This window comes from Petromyzon marinus, chromosome 14, assembly GCF_048934315.1.
Source record: "Petromyzon marinus isolate PM22_M1 ecotype Great Lakes invasive population chromosome 14, UKy_Petmar_22M1.pri1.0, whole genome shotgun sequence".
Lineage (NCBI taxonomy): Eukaryota > Metazoa > Chordata > Hyperoartia > Petromyzontiformes > Petromyzontidae > Petromyzon > Petromyzon marinus.
In genome coordinates, this window is record NC_133680.1 from 1276018 (window position 1) to 1288362 (window position 12345).

General features: G+C 52.8%; 1 protein-coding gene across 1 annotated transcript; it reads left to right on the forward strand.

Moving 5' to 3' along the window:
• Nucleotides 1–1080: 1080 nt before the first annotated feature.
• On the forward strand, nt 1081–12279 carry LOC142924562 (uncharacterized). Its single transcript, XM_076066984.1, has 6 exons — nt 1081–1343; nt 6645–6761; nt 7824–8167; nt 9578–9641; nt 10160–10260; nt 10555–12279. Exons 1-6 carry the CDS (start codon nt 1283–1285, stop codon nt 10861–10863), a joined length of 996 nt encoding a protein of 331 aa, XP_075923099.1. The 5' UTR covers nt 1081–1282; the 3' UTR covers nt 10864–12279.
• Nucleotides 12280–12345: the final 66 nt, after the last annotated feature.

The window sequence follows — 12345 nt, forward strand, 5'->3', positions numbered from 1 at the left end:
ATTTTGGTGATTTTGAAAACGTTTTGTTTTAGCCATGTTTTTTTGTTGTAGTACAGAGCTAGCCTGATAACTTTAATCTAAATTGTCTTATGGTTGTTATTGTTTGACTGGCATCCCACTGGGATTTTTGCACACAGCGTTGAAATACGGTGCTTTTTTCTGGAAGACTTTGCTGTTTTTTCCTGGATTTGTCTGCTGCGCGTAGTCACTTTAAGATGTTTCTTGTTCATGTTTTTGTTTGTTGCGGTTGCACCCGAGTCTAGATCCGCATCGCTCACAGGGTCATACCTAATACATGAAAATGAAACTGAAAACCTGCTTCTCCCCGTAATTCGATGGCGGTTTGCCCGTGCAACGTAATGTTGCAAAACGCGCATGTGTTGATCCTCGGCCAACAGTGTGCACCACGCATTTTCACCACACTACACATACATACATACGAACAACAGTGCATAGATGTTGTGCAGATAAAGCCAGGCACGCATCACACACGCATGGCGCATGCACACACGCGCATTGAAGGACGTCAACCATTAGCATCATCGCCATCATGTGCTCTGAAGAAAGGCCATTTCACGAAACGTCGCCATCTATGATAAACATTCATCGTGAACTGGCTGAAAACATCGCAACACAGAGAGGCAGGAACCTCCTGCCAAAGAGTCATTGGACTCGGGGTGGCTCTGCTGGATACATACGCAACGTGCGTCAACAGTACTTTCATTTTTTGCATTTTTGTAGAACTTTTTATTAGTTCCCATCGGCTTACTCGTCGTAGTTTATTTAGCCATAGTTTATAATGTATTTAGCCATAGTGTATAATGTATTTAGCCATAGTGTATAATGTATTTAGCCATAGTGTATAATGTATTTAGCCATAGTGTATAATGTATTTAATCATCGATTATAATTCGTGTCATCACATATATTCTCGGAGGTCGCCTTGGAGGTGGCTAAAGTAGTCGCTGGAGAAGAAGGCATGGAGTTGAAGACCACCAAATATCCCCCCCCCCCGCTTCCACAGCCGTAGTGAAAGAGCGGACGTGACGAGACGCCCATCCCCGCCATCCCCTCGGTTCACCATCCTGGCTCCAATATAAAGGGGGACGCTCCCGTCCGGAGTTGTGACGGAACAAGCTACGGAGCCGCAAGGGTGCGGATTTTGGATCTCACAACGCACGAGACGGTGACTTCACAACTCACCGTGCCAATCCCAGGAATTCGTGACCCCCGGATCGGGACTCGGGTCACTGGGTCATCGCTAAATCGACAGCAAGCCAGGATGCGTTACACGGAGACGGTCAGAGTGACGATGGTGGTGCCGCTGCTGCTGCTGCTCTTGGGTGAGTCTTCATCAGCAGCAGCAGGATCTACAATGCATCATCATCAACGACATCGGATATCAAAATAAATAGTTCGATCTGTTATTTTTTATATTTGCATCACCCTCCTTAGCAGGAAAAATCACGGTCATCAAAGAGCATGATCGTCATCGTCGATACGTTACCATAATCGCGGTCAACACGGGGACTGTCTGTTTTGTTGTCTGACGAATCACACAGACACGCACACGAACCTTTAACAGATTTGGCGACAACATATGATGGTGGGCACCTCCCACGAGACCCACGGTGGGGTGGTCAGCACCACGCCCAGCCACATGCGCCTCGGTGCCAGGTCCACTCATGCAATACCCAGGGCAGGTTCGGAATCACTCGCCACTGATGTTGGCCGTGGCCACGAATATACTTCAGGCTTCGTAGCGTGAGTTATTCAACCGTTGCGCCACCGCCCCTCAACACAAAGACAAACGTCACCCGTATAGCCTTAACAGACTGTAGGGGCAAGTGCTGTTAGCGAGTAGCACCGACGAAGGCCGGCACGGCACACGAGGCAGTTGGGTGGCCAGCACCAGGCCCGGCCGCCTTTGTCTCCCCCAGTGACGATGTTTCTACACCGCACCAGGTACTCGTTTAAAGGTTGAGTCGACCTAGGGCAAACCAAGGACCGGTTCGGACATTCGCTACCGATGTTGGCCGTGAGCGGGAATGTAACTCGGTCTGCCGGGTTCGTAGCGCAGCGTCGCACCAACCGCTGCGCAATCGCCCACCCACTCCGTCCCCCTCCTTGTGTTGCGCCCTCTCGCGTCTCGCGTCTAAACTAACATTATTTAAACTAAATTTAGTTTTATTTGACCAAGTAAGGCCCCACCGAGCCGTAGAGCTCTGTTTTTTCATGAGCGACCTGGTTACCACAAATGATAGCTCAACGAAGTGGCTTATGGTCACGTGGAAATGTATTGCAGCCGCATCCTCTAAAAGCGTGACGTTGTTTCTTAATGTGGAGAGAAAATCCGGAGAACCCCTCGCGAGCACGGGGAGAGAGGCACGCAAACTCGAAATATGCAGGCGTCAGCGTCGTCGGGATGGAAGCCACGACCTCTTGTATATCAGGCGAGGTAGTTAACATTTCACAGAAGTGGACATTGGTGATGGCGTCACGGCGCTGGGTGTTATCGATTGTTCAACCACATCCTGTCCATAGGCCGGCTTGAATCAACAATTTGTGGGAATCACTGCACGACTATAAAAAAAACTGCACGACTATAAAAAAAAAACCTGCATTCTTAGGATGCCGATCGGTATACGCGGAGAGGAAACAGCCCTCAATGTGCAGTACTGTACACTGTTGTACCATAGTGCAGAGTGGTGCTTGATTATGTATGCGGATGATCTGGCGATTGCTGCTCGCTGAGAAGCAGCTGGAGACGCTACTGCTGGAATGTGCTACTGACGTTCCTTAGGCAACCGTTGGGCACGCTTGGCTACGTACGGTGCGTAAGAAGTTCAACATACATACATGGGGCCTTACCACGATCCCTACAAAAACAAAGCACTTGCCTGGGTGTTTTATATCATAAAATGCTCCCCTACCTCAACTTCTCATAAGTGATGGGGCACTTGTGGAAAAGTGGAGAACTTCACGCACGTGGGCAGTGCGATGTTTGAAACATTCAGACTGGCCTGCCTACGATCCATCCTGGGTTTAATCATACTAGATTGTGTGAGGATCTCACAGATCCTTGAAAGATCTGTACACAGTGCCATCAGTGAATTCCTTCTGAAAGTGAGGCTGCATTGCCTGGGTCATGTAGCCCAGCCACCGCAAGCCAAAGCAGCTTTTTCTGTTTGGCCGGATAAAGGGGGCTAAACGGGCACGACACGGGCTCGTGAAGAGATGGACTGATGTGGTACAGCGGTATGTGGAGCTGTTTGCACGTCGCAATAACTGGTGCCACCAGTGTCAAGATCGAGGACGCTGCTGGGGCGTTGGAGGCAGTCGCCCCCCAGCAACTCCGGAGGGCAGAGAAGCGACGCTCACAACAACGAGCGGAGCGCCGGGCGGCTAAAACGCAGAGAGTTGGCAGAGTTGGGAGCACAGCTGGTGCATCTACCAGTCATCTCAGTCAAGCCATGGCACCTGCTGTGTCTGTTCCGTGACCTCCTGCCCGCGGGCCTTCGACACTTCACGTGGCGTCAAAATGCACCTAGCCTGGCACAAGCGGGACACCTCGTGGCGGTAGAAGTTCGGCGGAGTCTGTGGGGGGAGCACGGGGAGGCAACGCCCCTCCCAAACTGCACACTTTTATTTATTTACACTACTTTACAATTAAGAGTACAAATACATTTATTAATTTATAAACGTATGTGCGCCCGCGATTCCTGATGTGAGGGACACAGCGAACCCCCCCCCCCCTATATATAGTAGTGAAACTCCGCCTGTGGTGGTGGTTGTTGTTGTTGGCCCATGCGGCATGAATCGCAACAATCGCGGTAGTGGGTGCCCTCGTTCTGTCTGTGGCCGTGTGGCCAGATACTGTGGCCTGGCTGTGTGAGCGTCATACGTGCCCACTCACAGCACTTGCCTCAACAGTCTGTTAAAAACTATACGGGAGATCTTTGTACGAGTGAGAGTGTGTACGTGTGTGTGATAGGTCGACTCAGCCTTAAATAAGTACCTGGTGTGATTTGTAAACATCAGCACAGGGGAGACAAAGGCGGCCAGGCGTGGTGCTGTCCACTCACCCCCTCCAGGGACATGTGTGTTATTGAACTTCTTTCGCACCGTATGGAGCCAACCGTGCGAATCGGAGGTGCCAACACCTTCGTGAGGTGCTCGTAACAGCCAAACCGGTTTAGATATTCGACACTGCTTCGTCGTCGACGTTGGCTAAGCGCGAATCGAACTCTGGAAGTGCATTGGGAGAACCGCTACACTCCCGCTCACCACATGGAGACAGACGCACGATCATAGATCTGTGCAATATCTCCCCTATAGTCTTAACAGACTTTGGGCAAGCGCTGTTTTTGCGTAGCACCTATGAAGGCCTCGGTTGCGGTGTGACCAGCACCACATCCGACCGTCTTTGTCTTCCCAGCGTTGCTGTTTGCAGGATAGGGGAAAGATCAATTCTGGTTGAGATATCCGCCACTGATGTTAAAGCCCTGGCCGGAAGTCGAAATCGGCGCGCCGGGTTCGTAGCGCCATGTGTGCTAACCACTGCGCCACCGCTCCCCCACGTACGCAGTCTGTAGAGTGGGGGGGGGGGGGCGTTGGGGGGGCGAGGTGGGGTTGGTTCGGGAAGGGCGGGGAGGATGGGAGCGCCCTTCCTCGCCTTAACTGATTGTTTACTCAGATGCAGCGGTGGTCTGCCCCCCACCCCATCGACCCCCCACCCCACCTACCGCCCGCCACGCAGCCCTAGAGAGGAATCGAGAGTCCTTGATGTTTATCGTCTCTATCTGCAGAGATCAGAGTGGAAAATGTGACCACTCGGTGTGAGTCGATGCGCAGCGGAGGCTCGAGGGCCGTCTTCGCGAGTCAGGGTGATCTCCGTGCCGAGTGCTGTAGAGGCATTATCCAGTGGTCGTAGTGATGATGATAGTGAAGAAAGGAGATGGGATGATTCAGGTAATTGCAGCGAGTTTCCATGAGTCGCCTAACTCGGGTGGAGTCGTGTTTGCTGTTCTCCGTGCAGGAAATCATCCTCATCATCATCCTCATCAGGATTAATACGGACTTGAGTTGAGTCACCTCTGCACGGCGTTGCAGTCCACTCTGATACATCCCTGAGATTGCTTCCCAGCGTCCCCTTTCCTGTTTGCCAGGGGACCCTAACCCCTCCCGACCCCTCCCGCCGTCATATCACGGGGGAAACACAAGGACATGACAGTACGAGGCTGTAACGCTCTCGCGTGTTCCGCTTGTCAATTAAAATGCTCCACGCCGACACGCGCGGCGTGGGGGTGTGCGCCATCGCCATTATCGTGACACGAGCGGCATCGACATCGTCCACGAGTGAACATCATCAACAGCAGCATCATCGGTCAAGAAGCGCCATCATCATCATACAAATGCAATGTTCTAATGCGCATCATGGTTTACGGACATAAATGAGAGTAACTGTTCTGCGCGGAGCCAAAGATCAGTGTGGCTAGAAAGCCAGGCGAAATAAGGGGCCTGTACGAAAGAGGTGGCTTTTAAGAGAAAGATTGGCCTATAGGAAGAGTTGCGCTTGAAGAGGTGGCCTTTAAGAGACAGATGGGCCTATAGGAAAGAGTTGCGCTTGAAGAGGTGGCCTTTAAGAGACAGATGGGCCTATAGGAAAGAGGTGCGCTTTAAGAGGTGGCCTTTAAGAAAGGTGGCATTTAGCCCCGTTCCAGACGGCTGCTTCCAGATAAATGACAAAGAACTGAAACTAATGTACATGGGTAAGTGACTGAGTCACGCCCTGATTTAAGTTTCCACCGGATGTGGTGCTGGTTGGTCACCCATCTTGTGTGTGGTACGACATTCCATAGGTGCGCGCTCACAGCACTCGCTCCTACATAAAGGTTTATTTTTAGGTTAGACCGCATAAATAAATACTTTTTTACGCAATCTAACCCAAACCAACTCTTATGGATCATATTGGTCGCGAAAGCCTGCCGACTTGTTAAACTCACTTGCTCCTACAGTCTGTAAAGGTTATACGGGGGAGCTTTGTCTTTTTCGTCCAGACGGCCCCCACCTCTACCCCCCCGTTCCTGCTCGCCCCAAGTCTCGAGATAAACCGAGCTGCGCACAGCCAGACGAGCGAGGTCTACAGACAGTCACCCCCTTCCTCCTGCAGCACACCTTCCACCCCTACCCCTCTTCATCCCTCCCTCTTGCCATCTCTCCCTCCCTCCCTTTCTCCATCCCGCCTTCTATCCCTCCAACCATCCATTTCCCTCTCCTTTCACTCCCCCTCTGCTTCCCAGTCCCCTCCGTCTCTGCCTCTCCCTCCCTCTTCCAGCGGCCCTGTCACGTGTTTCACGCTTGAACCTGAACAAAAAAGTTAAACATTATTCCAAGTGCAGAATAAAAGCGTTTGCAATCAGTTCCCATTTATTTTAGACCACCCCAAGAAGCATTCACCCTTACCCCGGGGCTCCCACCCCCCCGGCCCCCGACCACAATTTATATTTCTCCATCGCCTGTGAGCAGCAGCCATCCCTGAGACGCACGTGTCCCAGGCACTGAGAGTGAGGGATACCCCAAGGGTACTCGTTACTACGTCTTCACCTCATTAGAGATCCCCCCCCCTCCCGCCCCCCATTAAGCTGCGCGCTGGAGCCTCGCGGAAGACACCGACATGCCAGACCGCACCGAGCCCCCCGCGACCACCAAAGCCACGGGTTCCTCCACGAATCCCACGTCCTCGACCGCGACCCCTGAAGGTGCAAGCGTGTGCACCACCACAGCACACCCGCCACAACCCAGTCGAACTGTCTCCACGTAAACCATGGCTCGAGTCCCTCAGCCTCGGGCGCCACAGTGGCAAGATGTTAACGACTTCGCCTGGTGTACAGGCGGTCGTGGGTTCGATCCCAACCCTGACGCCTGCTGTACATTTGGAGTTTCCGTGTCTCTCCCCGTGGTCGCGTGGATTTTTCTCCCGTGTCCTTCGGTTTTTCCCTCCACATTTATATCAACGTCACGCGTTTAGAGTTTTTGGCTGCTATACATTTGCCATTGATAATCCACTTCGTTGAGCTTTCATTTGTGGCCAGGTTACTTCTGAAAAATAACGACATAGCTCAGTGGGCCTTAACTTGTAATCATTAATATATATAGTTTCAGCGATGTAACCCAAAAAACTCTCTATTATGGAAAATAGCTAAAACTATAAATATTTTTCGATTTAAAGCTTTCGTGACTGCAGGGATTCATATTCTTGGTTCTTTCGGTAAAGTCATGTAGAAGGGAAATAATACGTGACTTTACCGAAAGAACCAAGAATATCTATAATTACAAGTTAAGGCCCACTGAGTTAAAAATATATATTAAACATTTACGCGATCTAACCCAAAAAACCTCTTATGGATGATATTGGTCGCGAAGGCCTGCTACGTGTTAAACTCTTTTAGCTATCTGCCTTCCATATCGAAACATTGCCAGCAAGCGTTTTGTTTGAGCGAGACAACTCTGAACTGGTTTCGACCTTCTGGGTCTCATTGGCAGAGAATTCAGGCTCGTTGAGCAATCGCAAGAGGAGGTTTGCACTCTATGTAGACCACGCGACCCCGTCCAACGAGAAAATAAAGGCACACCGCGTGCAGTATTACCCCGGAAGGTCTCGCTCAGTCTCAGGGCCCTTTTCACGGGTGGCTGAAACCGGGATACGAACCCAGGTCTTTGACACGATGGCCACTACGAACCTAGCGAAGCCACCGCGTCTCCACGTCTCGGGTGCGAACTCAGGCTATGTTCTTTCCCGGCTGTGTGCGTTCCGTTTCCAGGTGTACCCTCGGCGATTTCAACCTCGGTTATCGTGGTGGCGAAGACCGGGAGTCCAGCTTCTCAGATGTCGGGAGTTCCGACAAACGATGTGAACTCCTTCAGCCCCGCTAATCTGATGCCCTTAGAAACGAAAACCACTGTGACATCAAAATCATCATTGCCATCATCATTTTCATCATCGTCATTTATACCATTGTTGCCGTCTTCATCATCACCATCACCTGATGTCACATCTGTGCTAAATCCAGGAGTCACTGAAACCATCTCGCCACCATCATCATCCCCACCATCATCAACATCATCAGCAGCATCAGTCCACAGGAAGGACACCCAAGACCCAAAGGTGAGAGAGACCACGTGGTTATTCAATCTCACGTGGCACCAGAGTGCTGTCAATGTTTTATGCTTCTGTTTTATTTCCACTTGCTTCCTCAGGGAAGCCTCACTGAGTCTCAAGACTGTTTTTCAGGAGGGTCCTGCCCAGGTTTTAGCAGTGGGGGTGAGGGGAGGGGGGCGATGTTACTGCTGCTGTGTAACCATAATTGAGTAATTTGCAGATAATTATCCAGCATTGGGATGTTTGGCCACTACCAATTCAACAATGTGTGTGGGTTTAACTTCGGGAGAAAAACCATGCAGGAATACGGGGAAGAGAACACAAACTCCACACAGAGAGGCGTCCGAGTCTGGAATCTTTCTTGGTCTCTCAGAGCTGGATCTAGGCATTGAAATGTCGAATCACAATGATCACCTTCATCCCTTTGCCGAACCACTGCTAGATGAAGGTTACCCCACGCAGTGTCGGCATTGGGTAGCCTTCATCAGTCGCCACTGACGCTAGCCGTGGCCGGGAATTTATTTTGGGACGCCGGGTTCGTGGCCGAGTGCGTTGCTAACCGCTGCACCACCGCTCCCCCACACACACGCACCCCGTGTACCCACGGGGGAGGAAGCCGCCTCCGTTTCACTCGTACGGCGCCCGCGTTGTTATTGTTGGGGTCCAGGGAAGTTGGGGGGGGGGGGGGGCCCTCCCGGCCCGACCCCTCCCAGGGTCCCTGGACCGATGAGCTCCTTGGTTCCTGTGTGTGAGGGGGAAGTGGGGGGTCTGCGAGGAAGGGGGCGGGGTGCGTTCCTAAAGTGAAGGCGCACAATGCGGGAGTGACGGGGGAAGGGGGCGAGAGGGTAGGGGGCAGCCCAGCCGCCCCCCGCCCTCTCCTTCACCTTGAATCGGGGTTCAGGGAGGTGAGAGGAGAAGGGAGGTGGTGAGAGGTACAAGGGAGTGAGAGAAGACAGAGAGGGGCGTGCAGCGTGGTGAGGTTAGAGAGGGCATGGTCCGATGCGGGAGAAGCAATGGGAAGGTGAGGGGATGGACTTGGGGGTGGGGGTGAGGAGAGTGAGGCGAGGGTGGGGTGCACGGGGGGGGGGGAGCACGTGGCACCGCTTGATAATCATGGCTAACGGTCCCGCATGCAGCCTTAAACTGTCGGGGTAAGTGCTGTTAGCGAACGCCTATTAAAGCCAGCACGGTACACAAGGATATGGATGAACAGCACTATGCCCGGCCGCCTTTGTCTCCCGGATGCTGATGTTTACGCACCGCATCAGGCAATCGTTTAAGGCTGAGTCGACCCAGGGGAAGCCCAGGACAGGACAGGTTCAGATCATCACTCGCCCGCCGATGTTTAGGGAGCGCGGCCGGGAATCGGATTCGGGTGGCACAGCTGATGACGTGGTTGTGTTGGGTGCTGCACAGGAAAGAGTTCTGGAGGCGTCCACGGCAGGGAACCCAAACACAGCCCCCAGCGGCAGCCGTGCAGGTGAGACTCTCCTCGCTTGGAACAGGAGGAAGATGATGCCAGTGATGACGACGATGTGGTTCACAATGATTGTCTGTGGCTCCATTTGATGATAAAAAGTTGGACATTGACAGCTTTCATAATTACGGTTTGATTTTGGGTTAGATCGCGTAAGTATGAATGTCGTAACCCACCACGACCCGACAATGAGGTACTACGAACTTCAGCCCACCGGTGTGTTGGAGAGTAAATCCACCACAATGTGCCGTTTCGCTGGTAATTACATAAACCAGCATTATCGAGCGATTTCCGTGACAAACATTACTGGTTGGCTGGGTTGCGCGGTGGCGGGGTACGGCACATTTGAATGTACGCGATCTCACTCAAAAAACCTTTATTATATTGGTTGCGAAAGCCGACGTGTCTTTAGCATAAGCAGCTTGATGATTATGCTAAAAGATTTGCTGCTGCTGATGATGATGATACTGAAGATGGTGATGAGGTGGGAGATGATGGTGCTGCTGCTGATGTGTCTGCAGGATCGGCATCGTGGCATCCAAAGGCGCTCCCCCAGGAACCCAGCAGTGGAGGCAAACCCAGACCACGTGACTCGTCTGAGTGGAAAGGGCAGCAAATCACGGTACCGTCCCCTGCTCCTATACCGGTCACGTCCCCTATTTCAGTCATTCCTTATAGACATCCCATCCCTTTATACCGGTCCCCACCCCTATACCAGTCCCATTCCCCTATCCCAATCCCATTGCCCTGCAATTATTTTCATATGCCATAAACAAAAGCCTCATGTTATATAAAATATATAAGTTAAGGCATCGTACGGTGCGAAGGAAAATAAATCTGGGAATATAAACGGCTGGTCCCAATGATCCCCGTGACACCCCCGCCCCTCCCGAACCCCCCATGCGCTCTCCCCCAGACCACGGAATCCCCGCCGGCGTCCGCACCGGTGTCCCCCACGACAGTCGTCTGGGGGTTCCTGGGCGTGGTGGCTGTGGTGGGCGTGATCGTCATGATCATCGCCTACCTCAAGCGGCCGCGCTGCTGCTACCCCTCCTCCTCGAGGGACCACAACCTGGAGGTGATCCCCAAAAACGGCTGCCCCGACAGCCCGGGCCGGGGAAGGGGCCACGGGGGGGGCCGCGGTCCTCCTCCGCGGGTCGCGTTGAACGGCTCGGGGGGCCCACAGAGCGGCCACGCTTACGACGAGGAGGACACCACCTTGTGAGCCCCCCACCCAGGCCCGCAACCGACCAAGACTGGGACCACCGGTGTCACGACGATCCACGTGTGTGTGTGTTGGGGGGGGGGGGGAGGGCACGCTTGTCCTGCCATTCAGGGTCGGGGGGGGGGGAGACATTGGAATGGGGGGGGCGGTGTCAGTGTCTAGAGTGGCAGAGCGCGAAACCGTAGGGGTTCAACGATGAGCGGTAATTGAATCGTTGCGTCATTTTATTCCATTTATAATTCGTCACTGACATCTAAATAACACGACCCAGGGCATCACGAGCTGTGGCGGCCAATGAGTCATGCGACTCGACGAAACGTCACTCCAGCAAGGCGTTATTTGAATGTATTTTGTTGATCTCGGCATAACGGGTCCACGTGGCGTAAGAAAGGGGGCCCCCGTCAGGAGAGGATCGAGTTAGGCGAATGGATAGGGTTGGGGTTACGGTAGAGTTGGGGTCAGGGTAGAGTTGGTGGTTAGGGTTTGGGTCAAGATCAGATTAGCGGTTCTCCACACAGCTGCGCTTCTGATCGCTGGCCACACCTGTGATGCCGAATGGGCGCTACGAGTGAGTAGCGATGGGCGTGTGTGGCGAGGTTGGGCGATACTCCACGTCCGCTGCCATCGTGCGCACGATACAATTAATCCACTCCGACGACGACGCGGTGCGCGCGTGAACTCCGCTCTGTATGAGTTTTCTGCAGTTATATATATTTTTTTGTATCTTTGTAAAAAAAAATCCAAAATGCAAACATCGCATATACGGGAGGTGGACGGACAACGTGGACACAGGCAGCTGGAAGTCACGCTCAACTCTCATCACGGTCAACAGACGCGGCGCTGACGATTCCCAATGCCACGCGAGTGCCAGGCACAAGAAGATGCGTTCCCGGGGAGAGGTGGGGATGGGCAGCTCCGTGCCTGCTAGCCCAGCGAACTTGAGCTCAGCGGACGCTACCCCATACACAACATAACAAGCCAACTTGCACAGATGTTACAGGATCAATGCTAGACAACTGCACGGGTAGCCAACTTGCCACCAGCACTCCCCAGATTGGAAACAAATGGCCAAGCAAACGCTACAGACGAGACAACCCCTATTACACCTCATCCCGAATACGGACTAGCTACTACCACTCGAAGGAACCTGCCACTCGTACCAGCCCGGGTAGTCAGCAGAGGGCAGTACAGCAAAATACATATATTTTTTATTCTACTATACTTCTTCACTCCTTGCTCCCAGCGCTGACCAGCGTGAAGTGTGGCTGGATGACCCCCCCCCTTCCCCCACTAGGGAGGGAGGCTCTCATCCAGGGTTTTCGTTTTGCGTTACGGGCGTCTCACTCGGAACGTGCTTGCTCCACCCGCAGTCGCGAGATCTCGGCAAAAAATAAATGCACGCTGTTAAAAAAATAACCTGAACGCCGCCTCTCCCGTGTGCCTCGCAAACGACGTCAAACGACGTCAAACAACGTCGGTGTA

Bases quoted from the DNA above. Each gene is read 5' to 3' on its own strand.
- LOC142924562 (XM_076066984.1), top strand. From the start codon at position 1,283: ATGCGTTACACGGAGACGGTCAGAGTGACGATGGTGGTGCCGCTGCTG. The intron at 6,762-7,823 runs GTGCAAGCGTGT...TTCCGTTTCCAG, and splicing joins CTCGACCGCGACCCCTGAAG to GTGTACCCTCGGCGATTTCA. The intron at 10,261-10,554 runs GTACCGTCCCCT...GCTCTCCCCCAG, and splicing joins GGAAAGGGCAGCAAATCACG to ACCACGGAATCCCCGCCGGC.